This window comes from Thermobia domestica, chromosome 17 (genome assembly GCF_964235325.1).
Source record: "Thermobia domestica chromosome 17, izTheDome1.hap1.1, whole genome shotgun sequence".
NCBI lineage: Eukaryota > Metazoa > Arthropoda > Insecta > Zygentoma > Lepismatidae > Thermobia > Thermobia domestica.
This window is the reverse complement of record NC_137470.1, coordinates 107,159,364-107,181,227: the sequence shown is the minus strand read 5'-3', so window position 1 is coordinate 107,181,227 and position 21,864 is coordinate 107,159,364. Positions and strand designations below refer to the sequence as shown.

The 21,864-nt window shown below is 37.0% G+C and overlaps 1 protein-coding gene across 1 annotated transcript; it reads left to right on the top strand.

Annotated features, from left to right (window-relative positions):
- Positions 1 to 4,064: 4,064 nt before the first annotated feature.
- LOC145674119 (macro domain-containing protein CT2219-like) lies at positions 4,065 to 4,625 on the top strand. Its single transcript, XM_081743944.1, has one exon. It carries the CDS (start codon positions 4,065 to 4,067, stop codon positions 4,623 to 4,625), a length of 561 nt encoding a protein of 186 aa, XP_081600070.1.
- The last annotated feature ends 17,239 nt before the right edge of the window (positions 4,626 to 21,864 follow it).

Here is a 21,864-nt window from a genome sequence, read left to right as displayed (position 1 = left end):
ATATTTATTTTATTTTACTTGTGTGTATTTTAAGAGGTTTATGCTATGTCAATTTGCCCAAGATTTTCATGCTTTGATGTAATTCTAATGATTTAGACCTTACTGAATATTTCGAAACGATAGTAACCTCTTTTCCGGGTAAAATACATTATACGAGCCAGTACTTTTACCGCCTAACACGAAATTTACTTTTCTCGCAATCTTTTTTGGACATTGTTCGGACATTCACCGTCTAGTAGTTTGTCTTCGAGTTTGCATTATGATATGGAAGTCGGTGGTCAGCAGGACAATCTTAGTGTCCTTATTCACATCTTAAGACAGGAACCGTTATTTGGGCTCATTGGGGACGATGTGGCACATTACAATGATCAGTTTGAGGTTTTAGATCAGGTGAAGAATTGGTCGGAGTTGAAAAAATGGATACTTGCTTCACTTTTGAAAGGCCCGGCGTCGTATTGGTTCGATACGGTTTACAAGCAACCGCATTTTCCAGATATGACTTACCAACAATTTAACAATAAATTTAAAGTCGCCTTTAAGAATACCCTCTTTGCGTATCTAACAGAACATGAGATGCGTTCGAGACAGAAAGCTTCTAATGAATCTGTTTTATCTTACGTATATGCGAAGAAGAATTTGATTGTTCGCAATGATAAGAATGCTCCTGTTCAAAAACGGATTCAATTGATAATTGACGGGCTGATTCCAGAATATTTGCGAATTGCGATTAAAAGACATACGTACGTTTCTGTAGAGGAATTAGTTCAGGATTTACTGGATGAAGAAAAAACACGAGTTTTGCTAGAACAGAAAGCAATTGTAAAACGTGTTTAGCAGAATCCTTTCCTTTCTCAATCGTCTGTACAGCTAAATCCTCCAGAGAGTATTGAAGGTCGTGTGAACTCTGTTGTACAGAGCCACCAAGTTGATCGATCAGCTCGGACTTTATCCTCTGAAGCATACGCTCAGAAAGTGTCCGCTGACGAGTTCAAGGACCAGTTAGCTAGTATGCAAAAGCAATTGACTCACTTGTCACTGCAATGACATCATTCGCAGAAGAACACACATCAAAATAATAATTTGCGTCGTAATAGTAACAGTAATAGAGGCAGACGTAATTTTTCTTCGCGTCATAACAACGGTCAGCAGTTTAGACAGCAGCCACAGCACGATAGTATCAATAGTAATCAGAATAGTAGTGGACAGAATGGTAATAAAAAAACTATTATCTGTTTTAAATGTGAAAAAGATAATTATCGTGCTTTCCACTGTCTTAGTCCTTTAAACTAGTTCAGAGGGTAGATGATAATGGACATCAACTCTAAAGCGTTTAAAAGTTCCTGTGCTGATAGAGAAAGACCTCAAACATATAGTTACAATTAATGGTAGAGATAGCCCTATTCTTCTCGATAGTGGTTCAGAAATATCGTGTATTTCATCTTAGACGGTTCCTCATAAGGCCAAGATTCTTTCTACATCCAGCGTTTTAAGACGGGTTGCGGGTAGGACTGTAAATAAAACAGCTCTTGTTCGACTCAGGGTGGGATCTGAATATTTTTGTCATCCTTTTAGAGTCATGCCGAATTATCCTCATCCCCGTTTGTTAGGACAAGATTTTCTTTTAGCGCATGAAGCCGAATGAACCAGAAAGTGTTCGTTAGCTATATCCAGACTTGGGAAAATATCTTCTTCTACCTTGCCGCAATCTAGCCACACTACTAACGTATCTGCAGAGTTTGCAACCCTTGTCAAGCCTGTGTTCAAACTTGTGTCATCTACTTGGTTACCGCCTCGCTTGAAGGTTCGAAGCCCTCTAAGTTTGTACCTGGGGTGGTTAACCTTTTAATTCAGGAAACGTTTGTTGACAAGGTTAATTCCTTTATTTGGGTGACGAACCCTACCAATAAGAAGTATTTATTGTGGAAGAATAAGGTCGTGGTACAAGCTGTAGAGAAATATTTTGAACATTTATGTACTTATGTCACGCAAGAGAATGGTCCTCAATCTTCTGAAAGTCCCAGATTTGACTATACCCCTGTTAATGTAAATCCTGACCTTAGTGATAGTGAGAAACGGCAACTGTACTATCTAATTACAGACTTTAGAGGTGTCTTTAGTTGGTCACCTGATGATTTTTCGCAATCTCGGGCTAACAAGCATGATGTTCAGCTTAAGGACCCACAGCCAGTATCAGTTAAGCCGTATCCCATACCCTTCGATCTTCGTGAAGCTATGAATAATCAAATTGAGTTATGTTATGGGCGATTCTTCCTTGTCACTCGCCCTGGAATTCTCCAATAACTCTGGTCGTAAGAAGAGTGGATCTTATCGGCTAAATGTGGATCTCCGAACGGTTAATAGTCGCGTGGCCGCATCATATTTTCCATTTCCGTCTATGCAGAGCATTTTAGAAGTATCTAGCGGCCATAGATTCATAAATAGTTCTGATTTGACTTCTGGCTTTTATCAAATCAAACTCACACAGAGGAGTCAACCTATTACTCTGTGAAGTATTTGTCAAGACAATACTGTCAAGACAATACTGTCAGGAGAAAGACAATACTGTTTTAAAGTTCTTCCTATGGGTCTGGTAACGAGCCCCAGCGCTCTCAACGATGTTATGAAGTTGACACTTGAAGGTTTAGAGAAGAAGTCAGTCTATTATTACTTGGATGATGTTGTTTGGGGTTCGGATTCGATCGAAGAAGTTTTAGTGACTACACGAAAACTATTTCTAAGGCTTAGAGAACGTGGGTTGAAACTATCACCGAAAAAAAAAACAAACTGGGTCATTTCTCAATTGAACTTTTGGGTCATGTAGCCTCCCAACAAGGAATATCTATCTCAGACCGAATTACCGATTCCATAAGGAATTATAAAAGACCCAAGACGCAAAAGAAACTTAAGAGTTTTTTGGGGTAGTGATCCTTTGTACGATCGTACGTCAAGGACTTTCCTACGATCGCGGAACTTTTATTAAAATTACTCAAGAAGGATGTTCCTTTTAAGTGGTCTGCTGCCCAAAAACAGGCATTTGAGAAGATGAAGGAGGCCATCACTTCCGCTTCCACATTAATGAGGTATGACCCTAAAAATGACGTGTACGTTTTTTCAGATGTCAGCTTGCATGTGTTGAGTGGGGTGATTTTACAGCCAGAATCAGACAAAGAAGATGCACCTTTGGTACCTATTGCCTTCCGCAGCTGTGCGCTTGGACCACATGAACGTAAATATGACGCATATGATCTGGTAATTGCAGCTATTATCTTCACTTTGCGTCGTTTTAAGTATTTTCATTGGGTACACACTTTTATCTCAAAACTGACTGTCAATCGATAACATTTCTCCGTCAGACGAAGAATGTTGCAAAGTTTGCTCGCATTATTTCCGAACTAGAGAAATATCAATTCACAATTTCGCATGTGCCTGGGAAAATGATTTTTTTTTGGCAGATGCGTTGTCAAGAAATGCTAATTGCGAAAGCGATGTAGTGGATGAAGAGAAGAACCTTCAAGATCCACGGTTGTTTATGGTTCATCTGGATGATGCTCTTAATGAAGAACAAGGAAAAAAACTCATATTGTAAGGACATGATTTCCTTCTTGGAGGGGAGGAAAGATCAGGACTTAAAGTTTGTTAGAACGTCAGGCGTTGTGCTTCGAACTTAAAGATGTATCTTATTTAGGAAGCATCGCCTTACTTCAGGAACATTACTGCTACCTGTGTTTGGTACATCAGGCAATAATTAATGGAACTTGCATTCATGTCTCCATAGAAGATCGTTTGGCAACATTGCAGGATATTAGGGAAATAGCTCAAGACAAATTTATGATCGTTTTCGTACATCATCTAAATCTTATAATCAGCGGCACGTAGCTGCAAAGTACAATGTAGGACAGCTTGTTTGGATCTTTGACCCTACGAGGAAACGTGGGCATACGAAAGCATTTTCCGGTCATTATTTTGGACCTGGTATTGTTGTGAGATACGATAATGCGAATGCATATTTTGTTAAATAGAAAACACCTAAAGAAAGGGAGAAAATTTAATCTATTGTCGTTACAATGCTAAAGCCTTATTTCCATGATAATTCTCCGCCTGGAGGCACCGATCAGCTAGAGGATATTTCTCATATCCGTCGTGAAGATCGAGAAGATAGTAACCTGCTAGTAGACTCCGAACATTTTACTCTAGTTACGAACTTGAAGGAGCCAGTGCAATTCATGCAAGTAACTGATGCGGAAGAATTACCGACCATCTCTTCGATTCAGTTTCCGAAGTCCACTAGGAAACCGTTACATAACGTTAACGAAGATATCAATGACGCCGTGTTGAATGCAGCCAATGAGACATTGACCCATAGATTCCGTGTAGATTGGGCGATTCATAGAGCCGCCGAAGAGCAGCTTCTCGAAGTTTGTGAGAAGCTTGGTTCGCTTCGTCCAGGAGAAGCAAAAATTTCGCCAGGATTTAATCTTCCCGCTTCGAATGTTTTATTTACATGTGCTCTCAGGGACAACAACAAAAGTATCTTGAGACAATGTTACTTTAATTGTAAGAAATGTGCCATTGACAATAATTGTCGGACGCTTGTCTTTTGTTGTCTTGGTACCGGAGCATTTTGATTTGACAAGTTACAAGCTGGAAAAGTAGCTTTATCTAAAGTTCGAAATATGCTAGAGACGAATTTGAATGATTTCGACATAATTATTTTTTGTCTTTAGACAATATAAAGACAATAAACAGATTTATAGCGAATATATCCCAGTGTATTTTCCTAAGTAGTGTAAGGTGTCGTTAGTACATGCCTAATCTTATGTTAGTACATTGTGTGAAGTGACTATGTATTAGAAGTAACTGTGAATTTAATTCTCTAATTTGTATTATTTTGATAAATTGCATTATCAACGACAGAATCATGAAGTTTTGAAAATTTATCGGAAGGAAACTTTGATCAAGATTGTACATTCTCAGACAGCTTTTGTAAACGCATATTTGTTAATAAACACGACTAGTTTCCTCATTGCCTTTCCGCATACTTTCAAGCACAGCCTGATACTTCCCGATTCATTGAACTCCAAAGTCATCATTCTTCAGCGACACAAAACCAAGGGGGACACAACAAGGGGTATTCGACACACGATTAGGATAGGTGCAGGATCGACGAGAGAAGCGGATCGCACCGTTGGAGAATAACCAGCTCCAAAGGCAAGAGTACCATTCTGTTGGTTTATCACCGCAGACTCATTAAGCTTCAGCAGACTAGTAGAATGAAAGTGTAGGAGGACATCATCATAAAGACTCATTATCGACGCCCCTTCCAGATCAACAGGATAGAGATGCAGATGTTGACTGTCTCCAGCTTATCCAGGCTCTTCCAGGGGAAAACATTCATCGTTCCAGATTACTAGGACGACGTCAGCTTCGTTGGATCTATCAGGCAAGTGCTCATCCTTTATCTTATAGTCATAACCTTTCTCTCTCTCTCACCTCTTCCCCAACTAGTCATTTTGAAATTAGAAACATTTGAATTTTATTTAAATTCAATCATAATTTAGTTATTAAGTGCCGTATTGTGCATCAGTTCCATCCCCAATAGTTACAATAGTATAGTTATTCTATGAGTAGTTTTAGAGATTATTCTGAGCTACAACTGATAGCACAGCACCGGCACATGGATGGAGATGCTGTGAGGCTTACGCCTTTGTTACGATCCCAAAATTTCGATAGATTATGATTCTACGATTAATTTCGATAGATAAGTCAGGTACTTTAGAGATTTTAAACGGTAGAAACTATGTATTTTGAGTAAATTGTGCAGTGTAATTTAGAGTTTGTCAAGATAAATTGAGTAGATTTATTTTTAGCCCACCCTCGTTACGTTTATTCATTTGCTCTCTTAGAGTAATTTTTGTTTTATTGTTTCTTAGTTGAATGATTAAGTGGGTGAGAAGAGAAAGTTTACCAAGTCATTATATTTTGTTTTTCTTCTGTTAGTATATAAGAAGTGTATTTACATTTTGGTGTTGGATATATATATATATATATATATATATATATATATATATATATATATATATATATATATATATATATATACGTAGTAGTGTAAGATATTCATTATAAGTGTGATTTTGAAAATGACAATAATGGAAAATACTAGTGCTATATTTTCTGCCTTAGATCGTTTAGTACAACCCCCCAATTTTTCCGGCAAATTGAACGAGTCAGTTCAGTCATTTTTTAGTCATTTTGAGGATTTCTGAGATTTCTCAGAGATTGTAAACTTTCTCTAAGAAACCATCTTTTGATAAGATACGATAAATTATAGTTACGTAGGGATAGATGTGGTTATCTTCTATGCCATATCTTACGTAGTTTTATTTTATTGTCGTTATTCGGCATATTAAGATATTAAGATATTAAGCATTAAGATATTGAACTTTTTACCTTGAGATATTTAGTTCTTAGGTTAGATTTAGATCTTATCTCTATACATATAACTTTTATATACGTACGTACGTTTTAATGTCACATTTCCCTTATTTGAATATTTGACGTCAAAACTTATTTTATTCCTGATTTGACTTATAATGATCTCGAATTTGTATATTTTACTGGAGTAGGCGCCATCTTCAGTAACACCGATCTTGAACTTTTACAGAAAGCTAGCGAACTTTCTGATGAATCTCGACTATAGAAATGAAAGAACATTACTTTATGACTGAATTCTCGATGTAGACATCAATTCATGCATGAGTTCTACCGATTTAGTCGACTATTAGTTTCCTTTCTTCAACATATTGAATTTTACCGATTTTGTCGTTCTCTTCCCCAAGATATTGTTTATTATCTGGACTGATGTTAATTTTACTTGATAAGATTTTGTTCTTATTTGATAAGTTGTTGATTTTATTTGATATAATGTTAGATTTTATCCTATCTGACTTATTAACCATTTTGTTTGCTTTATTTGAGTACTATATTGAAGAAAAACCAAGAGTTATAGACTTGATATGCATGCTCTAATTGATTATATAATTGATATATGTATATTTTTGCTAGTGCGAAGCATAATTAATATAATGTAGTTTTCGGAACTCTGATACTTTTGATGCATATAAATATATTGTTCGCCATATATTTACGTATAGTAATGTTAGAATGAATAATTATCTCTTGTAATCGTACTTTGACACACACACACACACACACACACACACACACACATATATATATATATATATATATATATATATATAATTATATATATATATATATATATATATATATATATATAGTAAGTGTTTATTTATGTTATACAGTTATAATGTATATATTGTAGTAGGTCATACGTAATTGACTTGATAGTATTACATGTAGTATGTTTTATTTTTGTATTCTATTTGTCCCAGACGCTCCAGATTTTTGTATTAATATCAGTCGTATCTGCTTCCCTAGATGTGTCTATATCTAGTGGATTTTATTTTAATGAGCTTCATGGACATAATCTGTACCAGCACGCAGTACCTTTATTGTTTAATATGAGCTTCCAATTTCTTAAACTTACTCATGGTTCATCGATATTTAATACTTTACGTTGGAACGATAATGCTAACTACTCAGTACAAACGTGCAGTTTAGCTTCTAGTTTGGATGCATTACATACGCATTTGGCTAATAACCTTTTGACCATTATGAGCCATACAGAACTAAATTACATTCTCGTGGCTGTCGTTTTATCTTTAATACAGTAGGCTCTTTGTTTAGTTGGTGTTGTGCTCTGGCGATTCTTAGTCAGTTATCAGCTTACCAACAGAAGCAAGATAAAATTCAAGCAATCGTTTTTAAATTACGCGAGCAGTTGTTGCATAACTCGATCTTTATACAGAATGCATCCGCTGCATTAACAGATTTTCAATCTTAAATTGGGAAGAATTTTCAAAAAATGGAGGTCTTTTCGAAGACACTTTTAGATCAGACGAAAGTCTTGGCAAAATAAGTACCAAATTTTGCAGATAGAAGTCAACTAGAAAATTTTGCTTTATTAGGAGTAATTTATCAGCTCTCAATGCATATCTTAAAATTAGTTGAACTACAACGTTATCAAACCTCTATCCAGACTTGCAGATTAGGTAAACTAGATCCTACGCTTATTCCTTATTAAGTTTTGGAGGCTCTATCACGCATTTTAGAATAATCTTTAACTCCTAAAAATATGTTATTGGCTATTCCTATTATTAATATTGATGTTTACTATACGTTAAAGTTGCTGTCGTGTGATATTTTCGATTCTTATATTTTTGTGCATTTAAAGGTTCCTTTGAGAGAACGAGGCTCCGTATTTAAGCTGTATTCTGTTAAAGCTATTCCTTTTGGTTACCATATTCAGACCTGTACCATTGGTATATATCCTAGTTATGTTATTTTTCAATCTCAGCTTTTTGACTTTCCCATCGTGGGTTCGGACTTGTTGTCTTGTAGGCTACAAGTTTTCAATTTGTGCAAAATTCCATCCCATATTACTGTGTCATCCCAATTGGCTACATGATTATATAAAGTTTTTTTTTTTTTTTTTGGTTCGACGATGCATGATATTGTGTCGTCTTGTTCATACATTTGCCACGATAAAGTCCATAGACAATTATTGGACTTACAACCTCATACCTTCGTTTTGACTCACCCTCCTCCTACGCTATAATTGGTTTCTGCCATAAACACCACTCTTTTGGGTGTTTCTAGTAAAAGTAAATTTGGATCTTTGGTAATTTCATTACCATGCGATGTTACGTTAAGAGTCTCGGAACATTTATTTGCAACACCTACATTTCCTTCGTTTCATAATTATATTTCATTATTTACAGTCTTACATCTATTCCCCGCTTTTCTAATTGCTAATAATTTTGTTCAGTTGAATCAAAACTTTAAATAGCATGAGATTGTTTAACAATTCTAAGCTAGTCAACCTTGATTGGAGATACACTATTCTTCATCTTAATCTGTCGCCGTATTCTGTAACTCCCATTCAGCCTTACACTCATGTTTGTTATAGACAAAAATTCGTTCGTATATTTTTAATATGTTGCAATATTATACTGACTAGCAATTGGTTACCTGTTATATAGACAGGACTTTTTTTCTTTGCGCACTGTGTATTCGCAAAGCTAATACAGAAAGTATTGCACTGGATCAAGCATTTTGTGGATATTGGTGCATGTCTTTGAAATTCTTTAATTATTACTAGCTGTCTTTCTCCTTTTCAAATTATATAAACGTCGCTTGATCATTAGACGTAAGGTTAGAGCCCAACGTACCAATAGTTTGCCATTACCACCCCCAGTTAACTCGTCAGATAACCAACGTCCTGCGGCATCCACATCTAATCCCCTTTCATATTTTAATGATTAATCCCTTATTTTTAATTAAGGAATGTAGTAGTCTTTGCATGCATTTGTTTAGCGTTTTGTGAACTATAGAGCATTTTTGTAATTATTTGACGTATATCATTTAATTTAAGTATGGGAGGTAGTATACATATTGTTTAACATTAAAGACATTAATATTTATATTTACTTTTTATGCTATTACATATATATATATATATATATATATATATATATATATATATATATATATATATATATATATTCATGTGCTATAGTATTTCGAATTAGTAATTCCAGCGTATACATGCACTATTTTGTGGACACATTAATATATATTTAGTGGATCTAAGAAGATGATATTGAGAAGTTTGCAAAGCAATTACCCTAATTTTGTGTGCTTGTATGGTCCTGTAGCTTCCTCTTTGCTGCTTGCGCTCTTCCCTTTGTGGAAGTCTTCGATGTTGGCCAGGCATGTTAATTGCCGACGAATTACATTAAATGATATACGTTGACATTGTTAGTATTGTTACTAAAACCATATAAATTTAAAAAAAAATATATACCAGTGAATTATTTTGTACTCCTAAGATTCTACGTTACCAGGACCATGGTTATTATTTATTGTCAGATTAGTAATGACATGAAAGTAATTAAATATGTTAAGACCATTAGTATTTTAAGGCCATAGAGTTCAATCGTGGACCGAATATTTGTACCTGTGAAGATAAAACAAAAGAATTACATTATCATTAGGATTTAATAACATATACGGTCATTATTATAAACTCTGCACTCATGCTAGTGGTCATGAACATTGTGATATATATATATATATATATATAGATAGATAGATAGATAGATAGATAGATAGATAGATAGATAGATAGATAGATAGATAGATATTGTGGAAGAATAGAGAATTATTATAAATTATTTAATTATATTTTTCATAAATGGCATTAAAATAAAATCAAGTTTTGGCTTTGAAGAATAATAAGCAAGAATGTAAACAGTAACACGTGGTAAGTAGTTGCACATAGATTTGTTATTCTTTTGATGTAACACTGTCCAGTCACAAGTCTGCAGTATGTGGTAAATATAGGATTGAGAAAAGGCTATGTAATCTTAAAATTAAGAAATATGTTTTGTAGAATCAGTTTGTCAACAAAGACACAATTTAGGTTATGACATAATATTCAGATTTGCTGAAACAACTGTCTGGGAATTTCACTCATGGTGTGACAATGGAGAAACGAGAGTTTTCCAATAGCTGAGGTAACTGACGTTGGTCCAGACATGAGATGACCAATTCCATCGTCTGGAGAACCAAAATAAAACATAATCTTCGTTGGATTGTGATGAGAATTCGACGACAGGTTGGTCAGACTCGGATGAGAAACCAGTAAGAGACATTCGAAAGTAGTTACCGTTTAGTCTGCTATAAGTTAAAGAACTATAAGTTAAAGAGCATTCTATGTGAATAGTAGTAGCTGAAAGCTCAGAGTTCCAATGTTCAGTTTCTAATGATACAAACTGCTTTTCATCGTTTTGTCTGTTTCTACGTGAATATAAGGGATATTCCAATGGTCATCATTGAGCTCCAAGAATAACAGCTGTGAGATTCAGAGTTGTCAGCCCAAGAACTACAACAGGTATGTGTTCCTCAGCTATATTGTTGGCTGTGGCTAAATACTCAGAAGCTTTGAGCACTGTGATCTGAAAGCGCTATGTCATATCCGTTCTTGATAAACTACATCTTACACATTTTTTAATAATCAGAATACACAAGTTCATTAGATGAATTGGAATGTTTAGTTATTTAATCAATTCTCCGCTGTAATGGTGGAGGCTGCCTTAGATTCGATTTCCGGGCGACTTAGTGTTTTGCAGTAATACTCTACCCTGTTTTGGTGGAGGCTTACTATTCGATCCCCAGCAGGTTTTATAGGAGTCCACCATTGTCTTTGTGGAGGCTTCCTTTGGTTCGATTCCCCTGGCGATCTAAAATAAGTCTGAATAGGATTGTGTGTAGAAACCGCCGTGTTATGGTGGAAACACTTTAGAATCAATTCTCGGCAAATGCTAATACTCCACTCTGTCATGAGGGAGAAAGCCTTGGGTTTCCCGATTCCCGGGCGATTTAAAATAATAGAGAAAAGTGTTGAGACTGCCATGTTATGGTAAAGGCTCGGAGTGCTAATAGTATTAGGGTTAAAATTAGAAGAAACCTCCATGTCATAGTAGAGGCAAGTTTAAGTTTGATCAGAGGTAACTTTGAAGTTAAATCTCATCACTCGCCTTACCTGGAGGAAGTTTGATAATTAAAAAAAAAAAGAAATTAGAAAAAAGGTGAGAGTTTGGTTAAGAGTTACAGTAAAGCATAATTAAAATTTTGAAATTGGAGCGTTTAAATAGTGGAAAAGTAAAGGTAAAAACCCACCCTCGCGGAGAATTGTTTTCTAAAAGTACATAGGATATATTATTCCAATGTTATCGTTAAATAACAACCACTGAGTTCATTACCCTGTAATGAAATATAATGGCAAACCTGCGACCATGTTCTAAATCGCGGTACTATTATCTAGATCTTGGGGTGTTGCAGCACTTTGTTGAGCATAGCCCAAAATTTGGTGAGCAAAATGAGATGAAAATAAAATAAAATATTGTTGAGGATCCGGTCTCTTGGTTCGATCCCTGGAGGATTCACAACAGAAGAAAACATTATTATTTTTTTCTTTTCTTTATTTTGATTTATGTAGTCTGAAGGCTCGTAGAGTATTTTGTATTACTTTTCTTTTCTCTGTCACTAACCCAGCATGTAAGGCAAATGTCCTAGAAGTCCCCCACCTCTTTCTCTTCCGCTTATGCAGTCGATTGACAAACAGACGAGTCGCTGAATCTTGTTTTCTGTGTCTAGCTTCCGCGATCAGCATTAAGGAAGATTTTTCTTCCTGAGGTTTGTATCTTCCGTATCTACACCTAGAGTCAGAGATTTCTGGATTCCGCTTTGTCTTGAAGTTTTTGCCTGTTTCGATCCTGATGAGTCTGGGCTTGGAGGACATCGCCTGTGATGAGGTCGACCTGGACAACGAACTTCGGAGTGACGTCGAAATGATGAGTTAGACGTGGGTGGCGTCTAGAGAGACGCCTTGACCAAATATGGAAGACCGTATGACAGGAAGGAGGAACCCGGAGAAACAGAACTGGAACAAAATCATCGGAGTGAGGAGTCTCAGGGAGAAGTGGTTGCATTGTTGTCGAAGGAACTTCTCCGTAATTCACTCGCGATAGCTAGATACGGAATCATGGATTATTCACATCAGATAAAGGTAAAGTACCATTTTGGCCAAGCAGTATTCAGACACCAGACTGCATAAGCTCGCCCCTAGAATTTCATCGCCTTTGCTCTACCTTTCCTATAAGTTTGCCATGCTATTTTCTAAATATGAGTTTGAGTTTATTTCCAAAACTTATCAATAGATGGTAATCAGTATAATATTTGGCCATATGCCATATTTCCAGTGTATGGTTAGAAAATGCGTTTATATTGGGACGAATATTAATCTTATTAGATTTCATTGGTTTTCTTTTAATGTACCTTCCCGACATTCATTCCGTATGTGGAAAAGTCAGAATTCCAGTTACGTTTCATGGTGGAAGCGCCTACGGTTTGGTCTCTGTGAGTTCTGTCGTTATGTTTAGAAAGTTTGCCTCCCATCTATTTGTTTAGCACAAATTTGAAATTTCTCCCACCCAACCACCCTTGATTTAGCAATGATGTCTGGTGTTAGAATCTGACTTGTGTTTAATTTTAAGTGATATTATGTGTGACTTTGTAAGTGTGAGTATTTACGTTTTTTTATGCTGCGTCAATTTGCTCAAGAGTGTGATGTTAGTGATGATGCATATAACGATTTAGATCTTACGGAATACTTTGAGCCTATTGTTACTTCCTCTCCTGGACGTGTTCATTATACTAGGCAGTGTTTTGATCGCATTCGCCGTAATTTGTGGTTGTCACATTCCATTTCTGATATCGAGCACCTTCTAGTACTTCTTCTTCTTTGTTATCCGACATGGCAGTTGGTGGTCAACAAGACAACCTCAGCGTGCTTAGCCACATCTTATGACCTGAACCGTTTTACGGACGCATGGGGGATGATGCGGCCCATTATATTGACCAGTTTGAGGTTTTTGGCCCAGGTTAACATTGGTCGGAACTTAAGAGGAAATGGATACTTGGCTCTTTATTTAAGGGTCCACCCGCGTACTGGTTTGATACAATTTCAAAACAACCAGATTTCCCGAATATGTCTTACGACCAGTTTAAATATAAATTCAAGGATGCCTTCAAAAACGCTTTATTGCCTCAGGTAACGGAACATGAGATGCGTTCCCGGGAGCAGGGGTCCAACAAGTCTGTATTGTCGTATGTATACGCAAAAAGTAACCTAATTCTTCGTAACGATAATGAGGCTCCAGTTCAGATGCAGATTCACCTTATTATTGATGGGTTGATCCCAGAGTAATGCGCATTGTATAAAAAAAGACTTATACTACGGTTGAAGAATTGGTGCAAGATTTATTAGATGAGGAAAAGGCAAGGGTTCTATTGGAAAGAACAACGATCGAAAAGCTCGTTAAACATTATCCTTTTCTCAAGCAAGCGCCAGTTCAGCTGAATCCGCCAGAAAATTACGGAGGCCGGGGGAATGTTGTTGTTCCTTGTCAGCAGATTGATCGCTCTACACGGACTTTAATCCCTGAAGCTTCCGCTCCGAAGTTGTCAGCGGATGAGTTTAAATACCAGTTTGCAAATATTCAGAAGCAACTGACTCAGTTGTCGTTGCAAGGTCAACACGCACAAAAAAAATTCTGGTGCGAAGAATAATTCTCGAAGTAATAATAACAACAACAATATTGGTAGACGTATTTTTTTTTTCGCAACAGACTAATCAGCAACAGTCTGAGCAACAAACACGTTATGAGAATGATTATGCCAATCAAAATAGTAACAATCAGGGTAGGAGTAAGAAGCCCATCATTTGTTTTAAATGTGGGAAGAAAAACCAGCCCACTGCTTGAGTAATTTAAACTAGTTCAGAGGGTTGATGACGGCGCGCTATCAACTCCTAAGCGCATAAAACTCCCCTCCTTGTTGAATGAGCTCTTCCACATATTATGATTAAATTGAATGGTAAGGATTGCCCTATTTTCCTAGATAGTGGCTTACAAATATCTTCTATTTTGGCACAGATGGTACCTCGTAAGGTTAAAATTTTTCCAACGTCTAGCGTTTTGAACGGAGTTACGGGTAAGACTTTACCAGTTAGTAAGATAGCCTTCGTTCGATTCCAGGTAGGGTATAAATACTTCTGTCATCCCTTTAAGATTATCCCTAGCTACCCGCACCCCCATTTGCTGGGACAAGATTTTTGTTAGCTCAGGAGGCCGATCTGAATCAGAAAGATCGCTCATTAGTCATTTCTAGGTTTCGTAAAATTCCTTCTGCTACCTTGCCTCAGTCTTCCCATGTATGTAATGTGTCTGCTGAATTTGCGACCACGATTAAACCAGTGTTTAAAGTTATGTCGTCCACGTGGCTACCGCCTCGTTCGATGGTGCGAGTTCCTCTCCGGAAATGTTATGACTTAGGGGGGTCCAGGGAGTGGTTACAGCCCCTTAAGTTTGTACTTGGGGTGGTCAGCCTTCTTTTTCAAGAATCTTTTGTGGACAACGTTAATTCTTTTAATTGTGTAACTAACCCTACAGACAAGACATTTTTGTTGTGGAAGAATAAGGTTGTGGGACTTGCTGTAGACAAAAATAGTGAACATTTTTGTACAAATGTAACCGAAGGGACTGGCTCTCAATCTCCTGAAATACCTGGTTTTGACGTTACCCGTGTGAACCCGGAATTGAATAATGATCAGAAACGGCAATTGTATAAGCTTAGTGCAGAATTCAAGGATGTATTTAGTTGGTTGCCGACGACTTTTCCCAGGCTCGTGGGTACGAGCATGATATTCACCTTAAGGATCCTCATCCTGTTTCAGTAAAGCCTTATACGATATCCTACCATCTTTGCGATGCCGTCAACGAACAGATCAAATTACTATTGAAACAAGATGCTATTAAAGCGTGTCACTCCCCGTGGAACTCTCCGATCACTCTAGTACGTAAGAAACGTGCTTCTTATAAGCTGATCGTGGATCTGAGAGCTGTTAACTGTCACGTGATTCCATCCAGCTATCCTGTACCTTCTATGCAGGACACTCTAGAGTGTTCTAGTGACCATAGATTTATTTGTATCTCAGATCTCACTTCAGGTTTTTATCAGATTAAATTAACGGAGGGGAGCCAACCTATTACCGCATTTTCCGTCCCGGGTGAAAGGCAATACTGTTTTAAGGTTCTTCCTATGGGTCTGGTTACGAGTCCGAGTGCCCTTAATGATGTGATGAAACTTACGCTTGAAGGCCTAGAGGAAGATTCAGTCTATTATTACTTAGACGATGTCGTCTGGGGGCAGACTCATTTGATCAGGTTCTAGCAACAACAAGGAAATTATTTCAAAGACTCCGAGAGCGTGGATTGAAACCCTCCCCGTAAAAGACCAAACTAGCGCATTTTTCACTCGAGCTTTTGGGACACGTAGTTTTCCGGCAGGGGATATCAATCTCTGATCGGATTACTGATTCTATTAGAAATTTCAAACGACCTAAGACCCAAAAGCAGCTTAAGAGCTTTTTAGGACTGTGTTCCTTTGTTCGATCTTACGTCAAGTACTTTTCGACCACCGCGGAACCCCTGTTAAGATTACTCAAAAAGGAGGTTCCATATAAATGGACTGCTGCGCAACAACAAGCATTCGAGAAGATGAAAGACGCTATCATCTCCGCTCTAACACTGATGAGATATGACTCTAAGAAGGATGTGCATATGTACTGTGATGCCAGTCTACATGCGTTGAGTGGAGCGATCCTACAGCCGAAAACTGATACAGAGGATGCGCCGTTGGTGCCCATTGCCTTTTGCAGTCGAGCGTTGTGTCCTCAGGAGCGTAGATATGATCCCTACCATCTTGAATTAGCTGCGATCATCGTCGTTTCAAGAATTTTCTTTTAGGAAGACATTTTTATTTGAAGACTGATTGCCTTTCGTTGACCTTTCTCCGTCAGACTAAGAATGTGGCAAAGTTTGCACGTATCATGGCTGAGTTGGAACAGTACCAATTTACCATCTCGCATGTGCCCGGAAAAATGAATTCTTTATGTGACACCTTGTCAAGAAATGTACTGTCAAAGAGACTTGGAAGACGAAGAGAAATACCTTGAGGACCCAAGAGTTTTCACGATCCAACTCGATGACACGCTGAGAGAAGAGCAACGCAAGGACTCCTACTTCAAGGATATTATTTCCTTTTTAGAGGTTAGTAAGGACCAGGACTACAACCTAGAACGCCAGGCTCTGTGCTTTGAAATTAAAGATGGCATTTTATTTCGGAAACATCGCCATCCGTCAGGAATTCAATTATTGCCAGTCACTCCATCGACTTTAAGGGATAAAGTTTTTCGATTCGCACACGAGAGCACGTTGGGTGAGTCTCACTCTGGTTATAGGAAAACGTACCAATTACTGTTACGTTCTGTTAACTTCACCTTCATGAAGAGATTTGTAGCTGACCGTTGCCGCCGATGTCAGGTATGCCACCACTTCAAGAAGACGTCTGGGAAACCGTCCGGAGTTCTTCTAACCATGCCTTCTGTTCCACCTTTTTATAGAATAGCCCTGGATTGCGCCGGTCCCTACCGCGATGCAAACGCCTTCGGCATAAGTATTTAGTGGTTGCTGTCGATTATAATACTTGATATGTGGCAACGGCTACAGTTCCCGATCAAACTGCAGCCACGCTCGCAAACTTTTGTACAGTCATGCTTCTTTTAAGATTTGGTCTATGTAAAGAAATTTTGGTTGACCGGTCTACAGTTTTCACTGGAATGCTTTTCCAAGAATTATGTAACATACTTGCAGTTGAAATTAAGTTCGTAAATCCCTATCAGCATGAAACTTCCGGTCTCGTAGAGATCCAGATTACACATTTAGAGGCTTTGTTAAAGCGTAAGATTAACCCTTTAGATCATGGAAGTTGGGTTGACCATGTTCCTACGGTTACCTTTTCCCATAATGCCACAGTAAATTTATCAACGGCATTCTCGCCCTTTTCTTTGCTCCATGGCTTTGACCCATATCTTGAACATCAAGCCATGATTAATGGACCATGTTTGTACGTTTTCAACGAAGACCGTCTGGCAACACTGCAAGAAATTAGGGAAAGAGCCCAGGACAAATTGTATGATCGTTTCCGTACGACAGCTAAGTCGTACAATCATCGGCACGTAGCTGTTAAATTGGACAGCGTGTTTGGATCCATGATCCTACTAGGAAATGAGGTCATGCCAAAGCCTTTTCTGGTAACTATTTCGGCCCAGGTCTTGTGGTTAAAGAAGAAAATGCTAACGCTTACTTTGCTAAGTATAAAACAGTCAAAGGAAGGGAGAAAATTGAATCGATCACCGTGACCAGATTGAACCCATACTTTCCAGGCGACTCTCCACCCGAAGACACCGACCTGTCTGATGATGTTTCTTGTATTCGTCAGGAAGATTTTCACGATAGCAATCAAGTAGAAGACATTGAACATCTTACTCTTGTGTCGACTTTAAAGGAGCCGATTCAATATATACACGTTACTGACGCTGAGGAATTACCCACGGTTTCGTCTATGCAGTTTCCAAAGCCTACTACGAAACCACTATATAATGTCAATGAAGATATTAACAAGAAAATTAGTATATTCTATGGAGATATAGCTAAACTTAAATGCGACGCCTTGGTTACTGCAGCCAACGAAACCCTAACGCCTGGATCTGGTGTTGAGGGAGGATCCATAGAGCCGCCGGAGAACAACTCCTTGAAGTGTGTAAAAAGCTTGGTTCACTTCGACCAGGACAAGTAAAAATGTCGCCTGGATTCAATCTCCCTGCAGCGAATGTATTATTTACTTGCGCTCCTAGAGACAATAACAAACGCATTTTGAGGCAGTCCTACTCAAACTGCATGAAACAGGCTATTGACAACAATTGTCGAACCCTCGCCTTCTGCTGTTTAGGCACTGGAGCGTTCGGTTTTGATAAACGGCAAGCAGCAAAGATAGCATTATCAACTGTCCGTAATATGCTTGAGACGAATTTGTCCGACTTGGAAAAAATTATCTTTTGTCTTTTTGATAAGGAAAACAAGCAAATTTACGATGAGTACGATCCTTTATACTTCTTTAACTAGTGTAAGGTGTGGTTAGAAAAAAATCTCTTATTCTATGTTAGTATTTTGGATTTGTATGATTCGTGAGAGAAATTTGTTTTTTTTCTCTAAGAAACCATATTCCGAAATATCTTAGTTATAGTTACGTAAAGCTCCAGTGGGGCTACTTCGCTTACGACATTGTGTGCTTGATACTGGACTTTTTTCTCCCCTATTACCTGCAAAGAAAGAAAAGATTATTACGATTTTTACCCTTTTTTCTCCTGAGAGATATATTTATCTTATCTCTATACACTTAAGTTACAGTTATTTAGCACATGTATTTTTAATTATAGATTTACTGATTTGACCTCTATTTAACTGTGAATTTCATTTTCTGTAAGGAAGACTAGCTACCTTCCTGAGGAATCCTGAATGTGATAATTTTTAAGCACAATTTTATGACATATATGTATGCATACAATCCTACCGATATAGTCGATTTTTAAACCTATTTTTCAACATGTTGAATCCTACCGATTTAGACTGTTTTTTTCCCAAGAATAGACGATAATATTTCTTGACTAGATATCCATTCTTGATAAGGTACCAATGCTACTTCGAAATGGTAGTGTTTACTTTGACATGACATATTAACTTTTTTTACCTATTTTATCTGAGTGATGTAAACTGAGTGACAGTGTTACAGAATTGACATATAAAGCAATTTAGTGGTATAAGTGAGATATAGAGATATATGTTGTCAGTACAAGGAGAACTTATTATGTAGTATAATTTAAGTTGCTAATTATCTTAAGGTGGTTGTACATATGTTTTTTAAATGTACCTATGGTATAAATACAGAGTTTTTTCTAATAGTATTATGCTATATATATTCGAATACAGATATATGGTAGTTATATACATCACTTAGCTGTTGTACATACTATGGTACGTTATACGTGACTTATTTTATTATAGTGCATTTGGTCTATGCTATTTTTTATTTATTTTAATTTGTTCCAGACGCTGCAGGTTCTCCTATTAATTTCAGTTGTATCATCTTCCCTAGATGTATCTATATCTAGCGGATTTTATTTTAATGAACTCAATGGACATATTTTGTATCAGCATACAGTTCCTCTGTTGTTCAATGTGAGTTTTCAGTTTCCTACACCTATTCATGCTTCTTCCTTGTTTAACTCTTTACATTGTAATGGCAGTAACTCTTATTCTGTTCATACACGCAGGTTTGCTTCCAGTTTGGATGCGTTACATACGCACTTCGCCAATAATCTCTTAACGGTTAACGAACCTTATAGAACCTATGTTCACTCTCGAAATACCCGTTCCATTTTTAATGGAATTGAAACCGTATTCAGCTGGTGCTGCGGGCTAGCTACCCATAGTCAGTTATCTGCATACCAACAAAAACAAGACAAAATTCAGTCACTTGTTGTTCAACTTCGTGAACAATTACTTCATAATTCGATTTTTATTCATAACGCATCTGTAACCTTGACCGAATTGCAATCTCAGATTGAGAAAAAGTTTCAGAAAATGGAGACCATTTCAAAAACATTATTGGATCAGACGAAAGTTTTAGCTAATTCCGTACAAAATTTGGCTCATACAAGTCAACTAGAAATTTTCTCGTGACTCGGAGCAATTTACCAACTTTCGATGCACATTTTAAAATTAGTGGAAATTCAAGAATATCAGATTTCCCTGCAGATTTGTAGAGTGGGTAAGCTAGATCCGGTACTTATCCCTTACAAAGTATTGGAGGATCAGTTACGTATCTTAGAAGAATCAGTAAACCTTAAGAATGTGTTATTGGCTATTCCGATATCTAACGTGGATGTTTATTACACATTAAAATTGCTGTCATGTGATATTTTTGATTCCTATATTTTTGCACATGTAAAAGTACCATTGAGAGAGAAGGACGCTTTATTTAAATTATATTCTGTTAAGGCCATTTATTTTGGCTATTATAATCAGACTTGTTCGATCAGTATATCTCCCAGTTATGCTATTTTTCAATCTCAGCTGTTTGCATTTCCTATCGTAGGCTCTGATTTGTTGTCCTGTAATCTACAAGTCTTTAACTTGTGTAAAATTCCGTCTCACATTACCGTTTCGTCTCAATTGGGTACATGCTTATATAAAGGGTTTTTTAGTTCTACAGTCCACGACATTGTGTCGTCTTGTTCATATGTTTGCCACATAACGTGCATAGTAAACTTTTGGAATTGCAGCCAGATACCTTTGTCTTGACCCCCCTACGTTACAGTTAGTGTCTGCCTCACTTTTGGACGTCTCTAGCAAAAGTAAATTTGTGTCACTACTTACTTCATTACCATGTGATATTACATTAAAAGTTTCTGAGCATTTATTCGCTAAACCGATATTTCCTTGTTTCCATAATCGGATTTCATCGCCTAGAGTAGTACATTTATTTCCTCCCTTTTTGACGGCCAATAATTTTGTTCATTTAAATCAACAATTTAAATCTCATTTGATTTTTAATAATTGCAATCTAATTAACCTTGATTGGAGATACACTGTACCTCATCTAAATATGTCGTCATTTACTGTCACGCCCATTAAACCTTATACGCCTATCTATTATAGACAAAACTTCGTGCCAATATTTTTAATATGCTGGAACATCATTTTAACATTAGCGATTGGCTATATATTGTACCGACATGTCTTTGTCCTGTGGGCTTTGTGCATTCGTAAGGTTAACGCAGAATCCTTTGCCTTGGACCAGGATGTGCTGTGGATTTTGGTACATGCTATCGAAATTATTCTACTACTCTCAAATTTATTTATACTTTTTAAATTATATAAACGACGTTCTGTCTTTAAACGTAAGGTTAAAGCCCAACGCAGTAATGGTCTACCAGTAATGGTGACTTCTTCTGATAATAAACGACCTGCAGTATCTACAACGAATCCTGTCTCATACCTTAATGATTACGTCCCTTATTTCTAAACTAAGGATTTTTTTGTTTCGCTTATATGTTCAGTGATTGTGTGTATAGTGTGATTTTTGCTTATTTATTATACCATTAGACTTATATATGCTATAGTATTTTGATTTAGTAATTATAGTGTACATGCACTACCTTTTAAGCCATTTTTAGTTATTTATGGAATTATAGAA